The 22841-nt window shown below is 35.7% G+C and overlaps 1 protein-coding gene across 3 annotated transcripts in view; it reads left to right on the forward strand.

Annotated features, from left to right (window-relative positions):
- The window catches only part of PIK3C2A (phosphatidylinositol-4-phosphate 3-kinase catalytic subunit type 2 alpha), a 192084-nt gene that overhangs the window by 106783 nt on the left and 62460 nt on the right, over window positions 1–22841 (forward strand). For all 3 annotated transcript variants that reach the window (XM_074230187.1, XM_074230184.1, XM_074230185.1), the window contains 4 exons: window positions 9326–9426; window positions 18994–19151; window positions 21620–21740; window positions 22607–22718. In XM_074230187.1, the coding sequence (XP_074086288.1) occupies window positions 9326–9426; window positions 18994–19151; window positions 21620–21740; window positions 22607–22718 (492 nt within the window). The remainder of the gene's footprint in view (window positions 1–9325; window positions 9427–18993; window positions 19152–21619; window positions 21741–22606; window positions 22719–22841) is intronic.

Raw genomic sequence — 22841 nt, forward strand, 5'->3', positions numbered from 1 at the left:
AAGTCTTTCTGTGCTGGAGACCAGATTGTATTCTCCTCAGAGGTTCCAGGTCTCTCTGGGTTGGGGTCTTTCCTTTCCAGGAATTTTTCTATGGATCCACCTTTCTGCCTACCCTTCTTCATTATGCTAAGACCTTGAGTTGGGTGGGGCTGGTTCACCTGGGCTTGGGATCTCTAAAGGCTTTACTGAGTGCAGTTTCTCTGGCTGGCCAGTAGGAGGAGCTGGGTGCCCTTTCTGGGGTGTCTGTGACCTTGGTTGCGAGGCCTTCTCCCTTTGCTTGAGGGAGGGAATTGGAGCTATTGAATTCTTTTGCCTTCAATCAATGGTGGGCTTTACCCTGACCAGAGGTGATTCCTCAGCTGGGCTGGTTCTTTTGCTCACACACCCGGGCCTGAGGCAGAAATAATTTGCATTTGTTTGGGAGGAGGCCTCTGTGCAATGGAGGCGTGGGCTCAGAGTTTCTCAGACCTGAGGAGCCCAGGGATGGTGTCCCCAGCTGTCCTGCACCAGACCTCTCCCCGCAGCCCCTTCCCTGAGCTCCAGGGGGACACCACCAACACCAGCGCCTCTGATTCCCCGCGGACCCAAGCCCCCCTTCGTCCAGCCCCACCGCTGATCCAGCAGGTCCGGCTCTCGGGCCCTCAGACTCCCAGTTCCGATTCAGCTGTTGGTCTGGCTGATCTTCCCTTGGAGCTCAGACTCACCTGTACTCAGCCAAGGCTGCTGCGGGAGACAAATCCTGAGGTAGATTTTCTTCTCCTGGCTTTTCTTTCTGGGTTTCCTGATTCGTATTTCTTTTAAGAGGTTTGTTTCATGTGGTAGATGGGGAAGAGATCAGGAGACTTTGGAACTGTGCCTGTCTTCTCTCCACCCTCTTGTCTTTTTTTTTTTTAAGGTTTTTGCAAGGCAGTGGGGTTAAGTGGCTTGCCCAAGGCCACACAGCTAATGTCTGAGGCTGGACCTGAACCCAGCTACTCCTGACTCCAGGGCCGGTGCTCCATCCACTGTGCCACCCAGCCGCTCCCTTACTGTAGTTTGTGATGGAATTTCTTTCTTATTGTGCTGTCTGGTGCAAACTTTAGATTGAATTAGAGTATATTTATGAGAGCTAAGTGGTCAGCCTCTCATAGACATCTTGGTTGGAATTACAGAGATGGTAATTGAGTTGATGAGATTATCAAATGAAATGTATGTTAAGCAAAGAAAAGGATGAGGATAGAGCCTTGTAAACAATAAGGGTTAATGGGTATTACCAGCAAAGGGAACAGAAAAGGAGTGGTTGGACTAAGAGGAAGAGAAGCAGGAGAGTAAAATAATAGAAAAGCTTAAAGAGGAAAGAGTTTGGGAAAAGGTGATCAGCAGTGTCAAATTTCTTTTTTTAGCTCTTGCTGCTAGACTTCAGTAATATGAAAAAATGCTAATGATTTTTATGTTTCTTTTTTATCCTGCAACTTTGCTAAAGTTGATCTTTTCAAGTAGTTTTTAAGTTGATTCTCTAGGATTTTCTGAGTATAACATTATATCATCTACAAAAAAGTGATAGTTTTGTTTCTTCATTGCCCTTTTTGGTTCCATTAGTTTCTTTTTATTGCTGTAGTCAACATTTTTAGACCAATGTTATATAATAGAGAATGGGCATCTTTGCTTCACCCCTGGATTATATTTGTTTAAGCTTTTAACTTATTCCCACTATAGATAATTCTTGCTAGTGGTTTTAAATGAATATTATTTACCATGATATGGCTAAGCTCCATTTATTCCTATGCTCTGTAAGTGTTTTTAAAAGTAATGGGTGCTATATTTTGTCAAAGGCTCTTTCTGCATCTATTGATATAATCATGATTTCTGTTCATTTGGTCAATTTTGCTGATAGTTTTCCTAGTATTGAACTATTCCTGGTATAGATAATCTCCTGGTTATAGTGGATGACCCTTGTGATATGTTGCTGTAATCACTTTGCTAATATTTAAAATTTTTGCATCAGTATTCATTAGGAAAATTGATCTATAGTTTTATTTCTTTTTTATTGTTATGTAAATATTTTGTTTTCCAATTACATACAATGGTAGTTTTTACCAACTATTTTTTGTAAGGTTTTGATTTTCACAATTTTTCTCCCTTCCTTCCCTCCCTCTCTTCCCCCAACAGAAGGCAATCTGATACAGGCTTTACAGTTGCATCCCATGATAAGCAGAGATTGAAATTGAATGTGTTGCGAGAAAAGAATCTGATCCAAAAGGAAGAAATAAAACATTAGAGATAACAAAATCACACAACTCTATAGTTTTCTTTCTTGTTTTGCCTCTTCTGGTTTGGGTATTCAAACCCAACTCATTGCATCATAAAATAAATTTGGTAGGGCTCTTTCATCTCTTTTTTCTAAATAGTATATAATATGATTAATTGTTCTTTAAACTATTCACAAATAGAGAAAGAACTATGGAGACTGAATACTTTATGATTTTTTCCCCCTCATATTTTTTCCCTTTTATTTTGATTCTTCTTTTACAACATAACTAATGTAGTTAATATGTTATTAGGTAAGATTGGAAAACATAAAAATGTGGAACTCAAAATCTTATAAAAAATGAATGTTAAACTATATTTGCATGTAGTTGAACAAAATTATGGAAAACTTTTCACATAAATAAAATCAGATTTAAATAATAGGAGAAATAATCATTTGGGTAGACAGGACCAATGTAATAAAAAATGACAAGTTTACCTAAACTAATTTATATTTTAATGCCATCTCAATTAAATTACAAAAAAAAATTACTGTTAGAAAAAATAACAATTCATTTGGAAGAACAAGCATTCAAGAATATCAAAGGAACTAATGAAAAAATTTAAAGAAAGTAGGTTTAGGGACCCACTGATTTATATGAGTTATTAGAAAATAAAATTTAGCTGCATAGCCTTTTCAGCTTCTTCATTATATTAGTGGAAAAAGAACAACTTTGTGTTCATTTCCTGGCCTGGATTTTTATGCTTTGTGTTGAAAGCTCAACTAAAAGGGGTGTTTTTCTTCTTGCTCAGCAGGCTCACTTCCCGTTTCCTTGTAGAATCTTTTTTTTTTCCTAAATAATCATCTAAATTCTTTAGTTAAAAATTTGTTCTGGCCCAAATTAGAACTGAACAAATGAGGAATGGATAGAGTATTAATGAAAACAGATTATTCTGACAGATTACTTATAACTTATATTACTTATAACTGTTGTTATGTATAACTTATAACTGTTGTAGTTGAGCTAGTATGAGAATCAGAAGATTATCACAATGACCCACATTATTTTCTGAGAAATTTTTAGGAATATTAAATATTTCTACAAATTAATTTTTGAAATTTTAAGAGTTGGACATTTATTAATTTGAAATGAATTCAGCAAGTTAAATGCTTACTCTTTTGCTTAAGATTATATATTATTACTAGACACTGGAAATTTTTGAGATTTAAAAATCCCACTCTAGTGCTGGTCTTCAAATAGCTTCTCTTCCTCCAGAGAAGAAAATAGTTCCCATTTTTGTAACACATTGTGGTTTCCAAAGTGTTTTAACATTTTTGTGAGGTGGAAATACAAGTATTATTACCCTTGTTTTATAGATGAATAAAGTGAGATTTGAGAGAGATACTGTGATTTTTCTTCAGTTGCACTAGTGGATGAGTCCGAATTGAAATCTAGGTCTTTTTTTGACTCCAGATAGAGTCAGTCATACGCTTCTACATTTGCTTAATTTTAATTCCTATATCTATAAGCATTTTAAGGTTTACAGAGTACTCTTCTTTTAATAGCCCTATAAGTGGTTATTATACCATTTATTTTATTTTATTTTTTTTAGGGTTTTTTTTTTTGCCAGGCAAATGTGGTGAAGTGGCTTGCCCAAGGCCACACAGCTAGGTAATTATTAAATATCTGAGACTGGATTTGAACCCAGGTACTCCTGATTCCAGGGCCAGTGTTTTATCCACTGCACCACCTAGCTGCCCCCCCCCCCCCCCTTTTGGTAAGGCAATGTTTTTAAGTGATTTACCCAAGGTCACACAAACTGGGTAATTAGTAAATGTCTGAGGCTGGATTTGAACTCAGGGCCTTCTGACTCCGTGGTTAGTGCTTTATCTACTGCTCCAGCCACCTAGATGCCTCCTATTATATCCATTTAAAGATAAACTTAGGTATAATGTCCTGAGTCTCATATAGATGAGAAATTGTCTAGACTAGGATTTCAAACCTTGATTTCCATTGCAACACACAGCTTCTCTTATGTTGGAGAAGAACACTAACTTTCCATTCCTAATTGGTTTTCACTATATATTTTCTCCATATACTCCCAAATTATAGGAATAGACACTATCTTTCAAGTAATAATTAATATTTACATGTCTCTTAAACAAGTTATATTCTCTGTCATTGTTTAAATGTTAGGGTATGGACTTCTTGCTAATATTTTCTTTTATATGATCATAAATGTTTTAGAATGTGTTATGTGACATTTCTCTAAGGTTGCATTTGATTAGTATTTCTGTAAATACTCCTTTTTTAGGGGGAGATAGAAGATTTTTTTCTTCTTAAACTTTTGATCATAGTGGGGGGAAAAAAGAGTAAGACTGAGAAGTGAAAGAGACTTTCTGGATCCCTAGTCCAGGTTCTTCAGTTATTCAGTTAACTGAGCTGAGATTTGAATCTAGTTGCTATTTATAGGTTACCACATAATTCATTAACATGATTATTAATATGAAAGATCAAGTAAATGAACGGTAGATGTTTACTGTTGATAGATGAACACTTTGATGTTAGTTGTCCAGTTTCCTAATTAATACTTTGATGTTTGAATGACATGTACATTTTTACCAATGTCAGATTGACCTTTTATTGTGCCTGGAGGGAATTATGAAAATCTAATTAGGTTTTTACCAAGCCAGCTTCAAAGGATAATTAATTATGCTATGACAAAGAAACTTCATCATAAGTCTTTTTTAGAATTGTCCTGAACTTAGCCCAGCATAATTCATCATTTCACAATGTTACTGTTAATATGTACAATGTTCTCCTGGTTCTGCTCACTTCATTCAGCATCAATTCATGCCAATTTTAACAGACTTTTCTGAAGGTCCTCATGCTCATGATTTCTTATAGAGCAGTAGTATTCCATGATGATGATGATGATGATACCATTCTCAATTAAAAAATTTTTTCGGGGTGGCTAGGTGGTGCAGTAGATAAAGCACCGGTCCTGGAGTACCTGGGTTCAAATCTGGTCTCAATCACTTAATAATTACCTAGCTGTGTGGCCTTGGGCAAGACACTTATGCAAAAAAAAATTTTTTTTTTGGTTAAGACTTTTGAGTTTCATATTTTTCTCCCTCCCTCTTTTCCCTCTCCCCCTGTCCTTGACAGTGAGTAAGCTGATACAGGTTTTACATGTATAACTATATTAAACATTTTTTCCATATTAGTCCTATTGTGAAAGAAGACTCAGAACAAAGAGGGAACAAAAAACCATGAGAGGGTAAAAAAACTGTAGAGTGTTTAAAATATTTTTTTTAATGGAAAAATAGTATTGCTTTTGTCTGCATTCAAATGCCATAGTTCTTTCTATGGATGTGGATTTCATTTCAAGCCCTTTAGAGTTATCTTTTAATGTACTCTACTGAGAACTAAGGTATATCATATTTGATCATTACACAATGTTGCTGTTAATGTGTACAATGTACCTCTGGTTCTGCTCACTGCCCTCAGTATCAGTTCATGTAAGACTATCGAGGCTTTTCTGAAGTCTGCCATTGATTATTTCTTTGTGGTTCTATTTTATTGAGTCTTTTTTTTAATGAGGCAGTGTGTTAAGTGACTTACCCCAGGTCACACAGCTGGTAAGTATCAAGTGTCTGTGGGTGGATTTGAACTCAGGTCTGGTGTTTTGTCTTCCTGGGACTTCAGGACTGGTGTTCTATCCACTGTGCCACCTAGCTTGCACCTCCATTCATGCTGTTTTTTTTAAATTTCATTTTTTTATTCTCATTTTGTACAAATTTTTTTTTTACATTAATAAAATATTCTTGTTTAAGAGTAAACGAAGTACCCCCTTCCCCCCATGAATATAGACTTGTTTGAGCAATAAAGGGGAGAGAAAAAAATTAAAATAAAAAAAATAGTAATAATTGTAGGTATGGCCAGGTGGCGCAATGGACAAAGCACCAGCCCTGGAGCCACAAACACCCGAGCCCACATCCAGCCCCGTAGACCCAACAATCCCCCAGCCATGTGACATGCAAGCCACCTGATCCCCACTGCCCTGCAAAAACCAAAAAGAAGAAAAAAAAAGACCCCAAATAAAATAAAATAGTAATAATAGTAGGGGTGGCTGGGTGGCGGACAGAGCATTGGCCCTTGAGCCAGGAGCACCCGGGTCCAAATCCGGCCCCAGACACCCAAAGATCACCCTGCTATGTGGCCCCAGGCAGGCCACCCAGCCCCCCTTGCCCTACACCTTCCCCCAAATAATAATAATAACAAAAAGTGTGCTTCAGTCTTTGTTCCAACACCAACAACTCTGTCACGGGTGGATCACATTCTTTATGATAAGTCCATCACAAAAGTTACTTCCATATTTCTCCAACATTGCCATTGCTGATTGCAACTCCCTCCTTTCTTATTTCTCCACTACCATGTACTATATTTTCTCTCTCCTTTCACTTTGACTCTGCTTTAGGGTCGCTGAGTGGCACAGCAGACAGATCCCTGGTGCTGGGGCCAAGAAGCCCTGAGCCCCCATACCACCCCTTAGGCCCAGAATCCACCTGGCCCCATGGTCCTGGGCAGGCCTTCCAATCCCAGCCCCTTGCAAGAAGTAAAAAAGAAAGTGTGTTATATCTGACCACTCTCCCCCCATGGTCCATCCTCTCCTTTATTCACATCCCTACCCCTTCCCCCTGCTCCCCCCTCCTTCTTACTCCAGATGCCTAACCCCATTGAGTATATTTGCTGTTTCCTCTCCTAGCCATCTCTGATGAGAGCAAAGCTTCCCTCATTCCCCCTTGCCTCCCCCCTTCCATATCATTGCAATAGCTCATTGTAATAAAAAAAATCTTATTATGTGAACTATCTTGGCTTATTTCCCCTCTCCTTTTTCTTTCTCCCAATTACATTTCCCTTTTTTTCTATTGACTCCATTTTTACACCATATTTTATCTTGAAATTCAGCTTTCTCCTGTGCTTCAACTATAAAAGCTCCCTCTACCTGCTCTATTAACTGAGAAGGTTCATATGAGTATTATCAGTGTCATTTTTGTATGCAGGAATACATGCAATTCATCCTCATTAAGTCCCTCATATTTCCTCCCTCTCCTCCAATCTCCATGCTTCACCTGAGTCCTGTATCTGAAGATCAAACCTTCTGTTCAGCTCTGGCCATTCCAAAAGGAACCTTTGAAATTACCCTGGTTCACTGAAAGTCCATCTTTTTCCCTGGAAGAGGACATTCAGCCTTGCTGGGTAGTTCATTCTTGGCTGCATTCTAAGCTCTTTTGCCTTCTGGTATATTATATCCCAAGCCCTATGAGCTTCCAATGTAGTTGCTGCTAAGTCCTGTGTGATCCTGACTGCAGCTCCATGATATTTGAACTGTGTCCTTCTGGCTGCTTGTAATATTTTCTCTTTGACTTGGGAGTTCTGGAACTTGGCTATAATATTCCTAGGGGTTGGTTTTTTGGGATCGCTTTCTCCGGGGGATTGGTGGATTCTCTCCATTTCTATTTTGCCCTCTGCTTCTAGAATATCAGGGCAATTTTCCTGTAGTAATTCTTTGAAAACGATGTCAAGGCTCTTTTCCTGATCATGACTTTCAGGTATTCCAATAATTTTTAAATTATCTTTCCTAAGTCTGTTTTCCACATCAGTTTTTTCAATGAGATATTTCACATTTTCTTCTAATTTTTCATTTTTTTGGTTTTGAAGTATTGATTTGTGATTTCTGGTAAATTCATCAATCTCCCTGAATTCTATTCTTTGTCTGAAGGATTCGTTCTCCTCAGAGAGTTTTCTTATCTCTTTTTCCATCTGGCCAATTTTGCTTTTTAAAGCATTCTGCTCCTCAATAACTTTTTGAACTGTTTTATCCATTTGACCTAAGCTGGTTTTTAGCATGCTGTTTTCTTCAGCCTTTTTTTGGATTTCCTTGACTAAGCTGCTGACTTCATTTTCATGTTTTTCCTGCATCTCTCTCATTTCTTTTCCCAGTTTTTCTTCTAACTCCCTCATTTGATTTTCAAAGTCTTTTTTGAGCTCTGTCACAGCCTGAGCCCAGTTTCTGTTTTTCTGGGAGTCTTTAGATGCAGGAGCTTGTGTTTCCTCATCTTCAGACTGAGTATATCCATCCTTCTTGGGATCATAGATAATATATTTCTCAATGGTGTTCCTCTTTTTTCTCTGCTTGCTCGTTTTCCCAGCCTAAGCCTGTTTTGGGGGTGCTTCCTGAGCTTTTGGGGCACTCCCACAAGGGTCTCAGTGTGAGGCTCTGTCCTCCCTCCTGGTCTGTGAACAACCATATGCGCTCCCTTCTACCACCGGCCTGAGGTGGAGGGGGCTGTTGCTGTTCTGTGTGGGGGCCTAGACTGCGATCAGTATTTGAACGTGTTCAGAGCCCCAGAGTCCTGTTCCAGGGGCAGAGGACAGAACTCTAGTCTCTCTTCATTCCCCTCCCTCTGCTCAATGGGCTCATACCCTGGGGGCTCCTGCTTACGGGCTCCTGCTTCTGTTCCTGGATCTGGGCTCCCAAAGACCACCTCTCTGTGTGCCCTGGGGGCTGGGCTCGCTCTGGCAGAGGTCCCCCGCTGTTCCCCCACTTTGTGCCCGGTGCTCCCTGGGGTGTAGCTCAGGAGACTTCCTAGCTGCTGTGAGCTGAGGCTCCCACTGTCCTGGGGCTGCCTCCGGGAGGCTGAAGTTCTTTCCCTCTGGCAGAGCATTTCTGCTCTTTTCCAGGTTACCTTGAGTAGAAGAACTGCCTCTCTGGGTCCCTTTGTGGGTTCTGTCTCTCGAAAGTTTAGTTAGAGTCCTTAGTTTCAAGTTTTATCAGAGAGCGCCTAAGACTCCATCCTTTCTTGTTGCCATCTTGGCTCCGCCCCTGGGTTTTCCATTCATGCTTTCTTACAAAACAATAGTTTTCTATCACATTCAAATGCCACAATTTGTGTTAAATAACTTTTAGATGTGTAACACCATTCCCAATGAAACAAAAATATTTCATGAAATTTGAATATTACCACGGTGAATATTTTACTTACATTTTTAAAAACTTACTATTAAAATAAAAGTATTTTTTCTAATTTCAGAAAGACTGTGGGACCAGTAGTTTGTCAACTGGAAGTTCTCTTTTACAAGAAGTTGAAATCCAGAATGAGGAGGTGGCAGCTTTTTGTAAAACTATTTCAGAGTAAGAAAATTTTCTTTTTAAACTAATGATTCATATTTTATTGAGTTGTTTTATTTAACTTTATAAAAACCAATGACAAATTGCAATTACAATTGCATATTATCATTTCTTTATTGTTTGTTGATTTTAAGAATTAACTTTTCTCAGATTAGACTATAACCTTGAAATTTTTCTTCACAAAATTCTTTCCAAATAATCTAAGATTCCAGGTCAGACCTGACTTATCAAAGTTACTCTCTTAGTAATTTCTTGAGTATTATCATTTAGCAGGGTATTTAAAAGCAAATATAGATGTATCGGATATTATAAAGCCACAACAAAAGATTACCAGTTCCAGGATCTAAAAATATATATTTTTAAAGATAGCATTATGTTAATTGTGAAAAGTTCTAAAATACCATAATAATCAGTAAAAACAACAGTAATAATAGCTTAGCTTTTAGCACTTTAAAGATTGACAAAACACTTTAAAGACATTACCTCATTTTATTACACATAATAAAACCAAAGTAAACAGATTCAGTGATTTGCGCGATGTCATACAACTGTCTTAATAATGAATTTGAACTCTGGTCTGTGACTGAAAAAGGCATATTACTACTCACAATTGGATGATAAACCCATTACTCCATCACTGTTTGCATCTTTCTTTATTCACTTATAGATGCATAATGACCCAAGACCCAAAATTGCATAGTAAGAGATTTGAACTGAGTCATTGTTGGGAAATAGTGCTTTTATTGCCTTTAATGATCTCAACCTACATACAACTACAAAGTCTTTAATTTTAATTTTCTAGCAAGGCTGCATTATAGTAAATCATATTCCTCTGTGATAATCAGACAAATTAAAATGACCAAGAACTCAAAGGACAATGGTGGATGTAAATAGATTATAGCATATTACCAAAAATAGCTTGAATGCAAAAAACAAAGGAAATGAAGAAATCAGAGTCTTTTTTTATTTTATATATTTATTTTTAAAGGTCAACACATATTTAGACAACTTAAATATATAGTTCCAACAGAAATAGTCCAACAAAAGCAGCAGCAGTCTCTTAATGTGTTCTCACATTCAGACACTGGCTGGGATCATCCGAGTTCTTTGATTTAAAAAAAATTACTTTATTGGTACACATCTTTCTTATCTGAAATATAATCTACAATCTTTTGTGGACACATTAACTTTTCAGCATCTATGTCAGGAATTTCAAACCCAAATTCATCTTCTGTGGCCATTATAATTTCTACTTGGTCCAAACTGTCCAAGCCCAGGTCTTTCATGAAATGGGAAGATACTGAAAACTTTTCTGGGTCAATCTTATCATATAGTTTCAAGACATAGAGGACACGGTCCTTAATGCTCTCCAGTGTCAGAGGGGGCATGTCACTATATCGGCGGCTCAACTGTAAGGATATTCCTGACACCTGCGTGTGAGTGGGGGCTAGGCCAGGCCCGGCCCGGCCCGCGGGCCTCCGCCACCACCACCACCACCACCACCACCACCACCACCACCACCACCACCACCACCACCGCCCGCCCCCCTCCGCCCCGAAGCCAGGCGAGTGCAGGGCCCCGGGGGCGGGAGGGCAGGCAGTGGAAAAGGACACGGGCCGCCATGGCTACCCGACCCAGAGTCATCACAGAGTCTTAATATCTAATATGGCCCACCTAAACAAATTTTTACCTGTCTAGTTGACTTTGCATTTTTGTTATTGTTATAGTGGGTTTATGTAAATTAGAATTTATAATTTAAGGTAAACGTAATTGTTTTACACTTAAATATATTTGAATGGAATAAGCAGCAATTTTTGGATCATATGATTCACCTTTAAAAAACTTGTCTGTTGTGTCCCTTGTGGAGATTATAGTGGACAACATAGTAGGTCAGTCAAATATCGAGAATTAAATAAGACTAGAGAACTGTCAGAATGATAGAAAGAAAACTTGAAAAAGCAGTGTCATTAAAAACTCAGATGTGAGTATATAGGAGAAGAGGATCAATAAATAGTTCAACAAATCAAAAGCTGCGATGAGGTCAAGAATTAATGAAGATTGAAAAAAAGACTTTACATTTGGTCATCAAGATCATTGACAATTTGGAGGGAACAGTTTTCACTTGAATGCTAAGAGCAGAAACCAGACTGCAGAAGGTTTTGAAGACTGTATTAAGAAGAAAGAAGTAGAACCACTGAAGTAGAGCCATTGATTGTAGATTAATATAGGGTGATAGCTATTAGGGATACTTGGATTAAGTGAAGGTTTTTAAAGAATGGGGGAAATATATATGTGTTTGTAAGCAATAGCCAGTAGATAGGGAGAAACTCAAAAATTGATAGAAGGGGGCAGTCTACTGGAGCATTTTATCCACCCTCTCACCAACTGCTTCTAACAGTACTGAAACATGTAACAATGTTTTAAAAAGAAAAGGGGAGGAGAGCATTTTATCAAACCTAAGCAACACATCAGCTGAGTTTGACAGTTTATGAATTACATATTTCATACCTTTTAGTTCCTAAGCCCTTCAAAGACATGAATTAGAAGGTACATTTTCTCCTCTGATCTTTGTTACCAACCTTAATCATTATAATTATCTAGTGTCCATTTTCATTTCATTGCTCTTCCTGCCTACATTCTAGTTATTGTTGAGATTATTTTCCTGACTTTGCTTACTTTACTTTCTATCAGTTTATATAAAGTTTTTCCCTAACTCTCTATATTTTATAGTTATTTTTTTATGATGTGTCAGCAATTCCATTTTATATTTTTATATCCGGGTGTGCTGACTTGCCTTTAAAAAAAGTGAGTATGACTTTGAAGTTTAATTTACATTATTAACATTTTCTCTATAACTTTCTTAAAGTTTCCATTAACTAGGAAATCAAGATCTCGTTTGTGGAGTTTAATGGTAACTGAGGAGTAAATATTCCTATTAACAATCCCAGACCTGGGGTGGCTAGGTGACACAGTGGATAGAGCACCAGCCCAGGAGTCAGGAGGACCTGAGTTCAAATCCGGCCTCAGACACTTAATAATTACCTATTTGTGTGGTCTTGGGCAAGCCACTTAACCCCATTTGCCTTGTAAAGACCTTAAAAAAAATAAAATCCCAGACCAGTTCAAGGCTTCACCAGTAGTATATTGGTGTGGGTTTTTTTTTTTTTTTGATGTTTTTATTTTGCCTCTCTAATACCGATTATTCATATTCTTTTGTCATCTTTGGCAATATTCTGTCTAAAACATCAAATGCACACTGGTGAACCTGTGGGGCAGCTTTCTTTGATTTCTCTTATGATTTCATCAGGCTCTCAAATACTTGTTAAAAGTTTGCAATTCTTCTTTTGAGAATATTCATGTTCTTAGACATTTTATCCACTGGGGAATGACTTTTCGTGTTATATAATTGTTTTATTTCTCTGTATAGCTTGGGTGTTGGATCTTAACCAGATAATGTGACTTTTTTTATATGTGATTTCTGTTCTTATCCTAGCCTTACGGATTTTGTTAGTGCAAAAGCGATTCTTGTAATTGGAATTGACTATTTTATCTTCTACTGTAATCTATTAACCTTGTTAATTCTCCCCTAGTTACAACTGGGAACTGTACATCATCTCATACTTTTGTAATTTATTTTTAATGGTGTGACTTTACATATAGTTAATGAATGAGTTTAAGATTATTGCAGCATAGGGGGCGGCTAGGTTGCACAATGGATAGAGCATTGGCCCTGGAGTTAGGAGTCCCTGAGTTCAAATCCGACCTCAGACACTTAATAATTACATAGTTGTGTGGCCTTGGGCAAGCCTACTTAACCCCCATTTGCCTTGAAAAACCTAAAAAAAAAACAAAAATTTGTTGCAGCATAGAAAGACCCTTCATTTTGACAATATCACCCTCTCTTTACCTAAGAGAATGATAGCTTTTTAAGTTGATAAATATATTTTAAAAACTCAAATCTAAATTAGTGTTAAATTCTATTTCTTGCTTTAATGCTTTTTTTTATTGTATTTTGTTACCTGATTTGATAAAGTCCCTCCTCTTGTACCTGTTGTTTAAAATCAGATGTTAGGTTGGCTAGGTGGCGCAGTGGTTAAAGCACCGGCCCTGGAGTCAGGAGTGCCTGGGTTCAAATCCGACCTCAGACACTTAATAGTTACCTAGCCGTGTGGCCTTGGGCAAGCCACTTAAACCCTTTGCCTTGAAAAATCTAACAAATAAAATAAAATAAAATAAAATCAGATGTTAGTAGATGAAAGAAAATGAATCCTAAAACATTTTAAAATTATTAAATAAAAACATCTTATTTCCTATCAAACTTTTGTGTAAATTCTCGTCATCATTTTATTTTATTTTATTTTTTTAGCTTTTGCAAGACAATGGGGTTAAAGTGACTTGCCCAAGGCCACACGGCTAGGTAACTATTAAGTGTCTGAGGCTGGATTTAAACTCAGGCACTCCTGACTCCAGGGCCGGTGCTCTATCCATTGTGCCACCTAGCTGCCCCAAATTCTTGTTATTAATAGAAATGTTAATGCTATCTGATTTTTAATTTTATTCTAGCTAATTAATCTGTTTTAGGTTTTATCTACCACTTTTTATTTTGTGCATATTTCCAGAGATGTCTTAGTAACTCCTTGCCTCTCTGCCCTACCCTCTGCACAAAACTAGGTAAAAGCCAGCCTTTACTTTGTAGCATAAAAAAAAAAACTGAACAAAATAAATGTACACTTGAACAAGTCTAACAACATATGTACCAGTATACACCTTTAATTTCTTGTTTCTCCAGTAAAAACAGAGGTCCATTCTCTTTTGAGGCTAATTTCTTTAAAAAAATTATATTTTATTTTTTTCAGTCAATTAAAAATCTGCCTTTTTACTCTCCAACTACAACATTCCCCAACTCCATTGAGAATGAAAGAAAAACAAAACATGTTTTTCACAAACATGCATTAGTAAATCCAAACATAAGTCTACATTAGCTGTGTCCAATATATTTTTTTAAAAATTTCATTCTTTATTCTGAGGCCATTTCTGTCAGGAGGTTGTTAGCATATTTCATCTGAATCCTATGGAATTAATGCAATATTAATATATGTGATATATTATGTGTATATATTATACATATATACACATACACACGTTACTGGTGATATCATAAGCTTTCCTAATTTGCACAGTCAATAAAAGATTTGTTTTATGCCCCCCCCATCCCTCCTATTTCCCTGCTGAGTGAGATATTTCCATTTTGTTGTTGAATCATTTTTTTAATTAATTACATATTTTTTCCAGCTATATAAGAATGGCAGTTTTCAACAGTCATTTCTTTTTTGGCCAGGTTTTGAATTTTATTAATTTTTGCTCCCTCCTCCTCTTTCCCCTGTCAGAAAGCAGTCCAGCATAATGTATAATCATGCTAAGCATAGATTCATGTTGGTTAAGTAGTGAGTTGTATGGGGATATTTAAGGACTATGTTAGCTATGTATTAAAAGTTTTGATATTTTGTCTGTCATTTCTTTTTATGAAATTTTCCATTATTTCTATAGTGGTTGTTTGTTCCACTACTTTTTATGTCTAAAGTAACTTAATTTCTGATTTTCAGATTCTTTCTTGAAAGTCTTTTTATTGAATATAATTATTGCATTTTGATGAGTAATGGAATGCTTATTGTTTCTGTTTTCAACATTTTTGGTGAGATTTTTAATTTAGCAGTGCATATTTAATTTTTTTAGATGTACTATGCACAACTGAGAAGCAAGTATATAAACTTTTTCCCCGTTTATTTTCTGTATGATATGTATCAGCTCTAACTTTTCTAAGGTTCTTTTTAGGTTCTTAACTTTTTTGTAAAAAGAAATTAACAGTCTGAAAAGGATCCCATTCCCTATTAGAATTTTGTTTTGTATTTCTCCCTCAAATTTGATGAATTTTTCTTCTAAGTATTTAAATGTTCTATTAGTTCCATATACATTAATTATTGTTTCTTATGATGCTTTAAAGTCTTATGTAGTTCCTATGCTTATCTTCTTTTATCATGTCTATTTTCTCTAGACTTTTTTGAAATCATTACTGCCATCTCTGCTTTTTTTAGTTTACCTGAAGCTTCATAAATTATGCTCCAGACCATTATTTTAAATCTGTGTGAATCTTTGTTCATTTTGTTAGTGCCTTCTGTTTTATGTGTGAATTCATTCTACATGATTAGGTTGTTAATTGTTTTTTCCTTTTTCCGTTCTGTCTTGTACTTTTACTCATTGTTCCCAGCCCTCTCCTTATAAATAAGAAAAGTGATAGAAGAAAAGTTTGCCTAGCACTTGTGATTTATATATGAAGTAACTATTTCTTCCTCCTTAGTTCTCTTCCTTTTGTCTCATGCCTTTTAATCTTTTCTGTATTCTTTACCCTCACTCTAGAGTCTAGAGTTTGTTTTGCTTATGACTAGTCTGGCTCACTTTAAGAATTGGTCCTTCTTGCTAAAGCAAACCACTCTACTAGCACAAGTGATCTCGTTTTATCTCATCTCCTTCAGCAGATTGCTCTTTCTATCTTCCCAGCTTTCACTTATCTTCAATATCTTCCTTTCTATTGACTGTTTCCTTTCTGCCTTTACACATGTTCATATTTTCTAAAAAAAAAAAACCAAAAAAAACCTTTACTTTCATCCCTTCTTTCATATATGTTTTGCCTTTTATGGATTCACCTCCTTGAGAAAGCTATCTGTAATCAGAACCTCCACTTTCTCTCCTCTTACTCTCTTTGTAAGTCTTTATGATCTTGTTTCTAACCTTTTCTAACCTTTTCATTCAATTGAAACTACTCTGTAGAGTCACTGGTGATCTCTTAATTGCCAAATCCAATAACCTATTTTCTTAATTTTTTTTGAAAGTTTTGAATTCCAAATTCTATCCTTCCCCCTCTCTCCTCTTCCCTCCCCACAACAGAAAGTATGAGATATAGATTTTACATGTACAATTATATAAAATATTTCCATAGTAGTCATTTTTTACAGGAAGACTTGAATAAAAGAAAACAATGGAAGAAATTGAAAAATAGCATGCTTCAGTCTCTATTAAATCAATATCAGATGGAGATGGATAGTATACTTCATCAGTCTTTTGGGATTGTCTTGGGTCATTGTATTACTAAGTATAGCTAAATCATTCATAGTTCTTCATTAATCAATATTGCTGTTATTGTGAACAAAATTTTCCTGGTTCTCTTCACCTCTCCATCATCAATTCATATAAGTTTTTTTAGGTTTTTCTGAAATCATCCTGCTTGTCATTTCTTCCAGCACAATAATCTATTTCAATCATATACTACAGCTTTTTTTAGCTTTTTTCTTTTTTTCTGTTTTTTTCCCCCTTTTTGGGGGGGAGGGGCAAGACAATGGGGTTAAGGAACTTGCCCAAGATCACACAGTGTCCAAGGCTGGATTTGAACTCAAGTCCTCCTGACTCCAGGGCCAGTGCTCTATCCACTGTACCATCTAGTTTGTTCCTAGTCTTTTCCTTCTTAGTCTAATATGCTAGATCTTCATCTAGGTCATGGGTGTCCCACACAAATCTTTCTCAGACCCCCACTTTTATTTTCTGTCTATATCATTTCATTTGGTTATCTCATCAGTTCCCATGAAATCAGTTATCATTTTTATACTGAAGATTTCCAAATCTACTTACCCAGCACTAATGTGTCTGCTGATTCTAGGTATCATCCATTTTTCACTATTTCTCACACCTCTAAATCTAATCTGTTGCCAAGGCTATTAAATTTCAGCTCTTGAATATTTTCCCATCTTCTCCACCAGGGTTGGTGAAGGCCCTCATCTCCTCACCTCTGGATTATTGCAATAGTCTGCTAGTTGGTTTGCCAACACAAATCTCTCTCCATTCCATTCTATCCTCCATTCAGCTGCCAAAGTGATCTAAGTGCAAGTGTGACCATACTAATTCTCCTATTCAGTAAACTTCAGTGGTTCCTTATCACATCATGAATCAAATATTTAAAATCTTTTGATGTTCAAAGTCCTTCATAACTTGTCTTCTCCCCCAACTCTTTTCAGGCTTCTTATACCTTAATCTCCTCTTTTCCCATATACTCATTAATCCTGATTCATGGAACTCCTTGCTGTTCCTTTGACAAGAGATACAAGCATTTTCACTGGCAGACCCCCACATGCCTAGAATGCTTTTCCTCCTCACTTCAGCCTCCAGGCTGTGTGTGTGTGTGTGTGTGTGTGTGTGTGTGTTATTTCATGATCTAGGAAACTGACCAACCCATTAATTTCAGACCCTTCTCATAGTTGATTATTTCTCACTTATTCTGTATATATCTTATTTGTACATAGTTGTTTACATTTTGTCTCCCCCTTTTGATTGTGAGTTCCTTAAGGACAGGGACTTGTCTTTTCATCTTTTATTTTTATTTTTTTGCATCTCTCCAGCACTTAGCACAGTCCCTGGTACATAGGAGGTGCTCCAAATTTTTTTTTTATTGATTGTTTTATCCTTTATTTATCTTGTCTTTCCTGTTATACTTCCTCTTCCCTTTTCCTGTCTTCTCTTATTTCCTTGTTTAGTTTTATGCTTTCCTTTATGCAGTTCAGATGAAAATGAGGTGGGATAGTCAGTCCTTCCTATCTTCTTCCATGTTTGAATAATCTTTATCACAACATCCATTCCTATTAAAAACACTAGAAGGAGGGGCATCTAGGTGGCACAGTGGATAGAGAGCACTGGCCCTGGGTCAGGAGTACTTGGGTTCAAATTTGGCCTCAGACACTTAATAATTACCTAGCAGTGGGCAAGCCACTTAACACCATTTGCCTTGCAAAATCCTAAAAAAACCCAAAAAACTCAATTTCTTCTTCTTAATCTTTATAACAATTAATGTACTCCAGGTCTTTGACTTTTGAAGCTTATAATCAGGTAGATAGAAACCACAGAAGAGAAATCAAGAAGACAAAATGCACATACAAAGAAGACAGCAAAATCTTTATTTCTCCTGTTTTATAAATGATATTTCCCCCTTAATACAGGAATGTATTAAACATGATTTAAGAGCTTTACTATATATTTTTAATGTATTTAGGAAATAGAGTTTGATATTATCAGTCATTTTATGTAGTTTTGTTCTTGCATCTTCTTTCAATATCACCTATTAGGAATAAAAGTCTGGTGGTAACACATAAACAACATAGTTCAAGATATTTTATTTGTTGTTCAGAAAGTGATAGTTTAACACTTCTAGTTTGTTTTAATATCCTTTAAAGAGAATTTAGAATAGATTGTTATTCAGTTCTTTATATCCATTGTATATTTAGTAAATGTTGATAATGCTTATAAAAATATTGAAAATCTTTCAACTTGTCCTTTTCTTCTTATTACTTTATTTTATAGATGTATGCTGTTTGTAATTTTCTAATAGAATTTCATTCATAGTAATACAATAAAGCTTTCTAGAAGTGAACAAAAATATATGAGAAGGAAAAAAAGGAAGCAGAATATTAAATATAAAAGTATTCATTAAGTTCAACTTTTAACAGGTAAATTTTTCTTTTAATTTTGCAGATTGAGGACCAACTTTCCACATACCAATCGAATCACAAATCCAGGTTATGTGCTAAGTCCAGTTATGATGCAGAGAAATACATGTGGAGAAAATTGTAGTGTGAAGGTCTCCATAGAAATCGAAGGATTTCAACTACCAGTTACTTTTACATGTGATGGTATGTCTTTAAATATTTGTGTTGAACTTACTTTTTCTAATTGAAAGGTAATGGATACTTGGAAATAAGTGCTCGTGTTGTGATTTTTGAAATAAGTTTCAGTGTTGTAACTTTTTTTGATTAATTGCCACTAAATATTATTTAGCAAATAACTGTCTGGGTTGCTTTGTTGAGAAAAACAGATGATCTAATGAGTACTTGGTTGCTTTAAAAGAATTTTGACTATTATCTGTTATGTTGATATATTTGACTTAGATTCAAATGTATGAGATGGGGGAACTAATTATAGGCTTCTTCAACTTTTAAATGTTTTTGCTTTTGGGATTTTATGCAGAGAACACATAATTTTTCTTTAGTTCTAGCCCTTCTTCTAGGTCACTTATCCTTTGTACACAGACATTCTTTTATTTCAAAGTCTGTTTCCCAGCCATTTCTACCCCAAATTTTCAAGGCGACTACTTTCTATTTCTTATAATAACTTTCTTAACTTTTTTATTTGACTAATTTTTATTATTGCGAACTTTCCTTATGCTAAAAGCAACAGGAATATTACCAAGGGCTAATTAGAACTCTGAGATTTAATATGATTATTTTAATTTTAATAAAAAGGTTCTTAGGAAAAAGTTCTTAAACTTCTCCATCAAGCTTTGGTCTTAAATTATGCTGTTCCTTTCTCTAAGGATTCCAAATCTGAGAGAATATTGAAATTCTTGACCGATGGTCATGTTCCTTTTTATCTTCAACATTTAATTTCCTTCCTTCAATTATAAGTCTTTGAAAAAACAGAAATATCAACCAAATGCAACAATTCCAAACCAACAACTTAAATGAACTTTCAGTTTAAAAGTTAAAAATATGTATATTTGATGTTAATTTTTTTGGGGGGGAACTAAAGTCTAAGAACAGTAAGCATTAATTTCATCCTGTAAGGATTGATAACTCAAAGGCTATATAAACAATTGACTTCCAATGTATAACTTGTATTAAAGTATGACTAATGTTATGTAATAATTTAAAATCATTTTGTTCAGTTTAATTTACAAGTAAAAATTTTATATTCATGGAGAAACTACCAAATCTTGTTGTCTGAGGGTGAATACAACTATACCTTGTTGAAGACTAATATCCAAATGAATGATTAGGTAGGGTTCTTTGTCAGATTTTTAGTAATCTTTCCACTAAACTATTCTGTTTTGGTGTGAAGTTCAGGTACAATTTATAAATAATTACTAGTGCCATGCCTATCATGTGTCACTCTAATTTTAAAAAATTTGAGTAATAGTAGTTGTTCTTAGAGTTTACCTAATGCAAAAGATAGTTACAAGTTCTGTATTGTTTTCTGAAAATTTGCAATATTAGTCTGAAATTTTCAACTAAGGATTTGGTACAGACAGACAACAATACATGCCTTCATATCTGTTTATATATATTTTTTCATAATGTACTTCATGATAAACCTACTCTGGTGTATAATCTTGACATAGAGCTGACTGAGCTTTTGAGCCTCTGCCAGCATAATGCAAGCTTTGTTAAGAGATATCGCTCTGGAAAGACTTTTAAGATGTGCTTCATCATGTGAGGTGGAGGGTGCTGTGTGTGTGTTTGTGTGCGCGCACGTGCATGCCTGTGCATACCTGCTGTCTGAGGACCAGCCTTCCTGTTCAGAGAGGCTTAATAACATGCTAACCACAGGGTGGTGAGATTTTTTTTGATCACTGCAACTCTCCAGCACTTTATACTAAATTAAGGAAGGATTGTTGCCTTTGTGGAGGGGGCTTACCCATGCTAATTAAGCTTTATGTCTTTATATTGAACTATCTTTATGAATGGTATGTTTGGTAGTTTGTCTATATTTTCTATGCCTTACACTTTGTAAGTATTAAATGAACAAGCATTAATTTATAGGTACAGATTACTTTTTGTACATGATTATTTGATTGTCACATCTCTCAGTGAGGTGGAAAGTGCAAAGTGTAAGATCATCATCTTAGAGATAAGAATCTTGAGGCTTAGAGAGAGTATAAATGATTTGCCCAAATGCCATATATCTTATATGTAGCAAATCTTCTGACACAAATGTGATTGTGTTCTTTCTACTGCACTCTACTGATTAGCTGCTTTTGATAACCTACCATAAACAGTTTTGTTCCTGTATACTCCTAAGTGATATCTTCTTCATATGAATTTGCATTAAAAAAAGTGATACTTTTGGGGCAGCTAGGAGGTGACAGTGGATAGAGCACTGGCCCTGGAGTCAGGAGGACCTCAGTTCAAATTTTGCCTCAGATACTTAATAATTGCCTAGCTGTGTGACCTTGGAAATTCATTTAACCCTATTGCCTTAAATAAATAAAAAATTAAAAAAAGAAAATGATACTTTTGATTTTAAAACTACTTAATCTGGTTAGAAAACTGCATCTAGTTAAATGAGCAAAACTTAGATTGACATGTAACTCCTTTTTTTATAGTGAGTTCTACTGTTGAGATTATAATCATGCAAGCACTTTGCTGGGTCCATGATGACTTGAATCAAATAGATGTTGGCAGCTATGTCCTTAAAGTCTGTGGTCAAGAAGAGGTATTACAGAAGTAAGCACGATTACTTTGTTGCTGTTTTACATGTTAATATATGCTCTTTAGTATAAAATATTTGAATAATTGAAAATACTTAATTCCAAATTATGAGTATTGTTGCAGCATATATAAAACAAGAATTCTATGCAATTTTTATTTAAAAATTTATATACATGTAATTATTTGGACTGTTAGTCTCAAATGGATCTTGATGCAATCTTTAGTAGACATGATTCTTTGGTTTGTTTCTTTTCCTTAGTCACTCTTGGTTTGTTTTCTGTGACTTATCAAGAATATTTTGTTAATAATCTCTTTGTCTCTAGGCATTTTTATCGTAGCTAGATGGTACAGTGGATAGGCTGCTGGACCTGGAATCAGGTAGACCTAAGTTCAAAACTGTCTCAGAAATTTACCAGCTGTGTGATCTTGGGCAAGTCACTTAACCCTATTTGCTTCAGTTTCCTCTTCTATAAAATAAATGGAAAAGGAAACAATAAACCACTCCAGTACCCTTGCCAAAAAAATAAACAAATCCAAATGAAGGCATGAAGAGTCAGCTGTGACTAAAACTAAAAGAAAGCTAAAGAACATTAAGCTTTTTTTCTTGCAATCTTACTGTTTTTAGTCTCAACTCTAGTGATTTAGAAACATTTGTCTATTTTTTCTACATTGCTTTGAATATATCTCTCTTGATAGAGTATATCCTTTAATTCTTTATGATTGTTTTTAAGTTTGTAGTCACTAAATCGCTTTCCATTGACGTGTTTCTGCTTACTTTACTATCTATATTTACTTCTAGTGAAGCATTTATTTGGAAATCTTCAAATTTATAATTTTTAGTTTGATTAAAGACTATTGCTAAATGATTGTTCTTTTAACAGTAACTATTGCCTTGGAAGTCATGAATATATTCAGAACTCTCGAAAATGGGATACAGAGATTAAACTACAGCTCTTGACCTTTGATGCAATGTGCCGAGATCTGGCTCGAACAGTGAGTATATGACATAATTGATTTTGGTTTAAAATTTTGGAGGGGAGGGTTTGCAAGGCACTGGGGTTAAGTGACTTGCCCACACTCACACCACTAGGTAATTATAAGTGTCTGAAACCAGAT

Source organism: Macrotis lagotis, chromosome 3 (genome assembly GCF_037893015.1).
Source record: "Macrotis lagotis isolate mMagLag1 chromosome 3, bilby.v1.9.chrom.fasta, whole genome shotgun sequence".
In the NCBI taxonomy this organism is placed as follows: domain Eukaryota; kingdom Metazoa; phylum Chordata; class Mammalia; order Peramelemorphia; family Peramelidae; genus Macrotis; species Macrotis lagotis.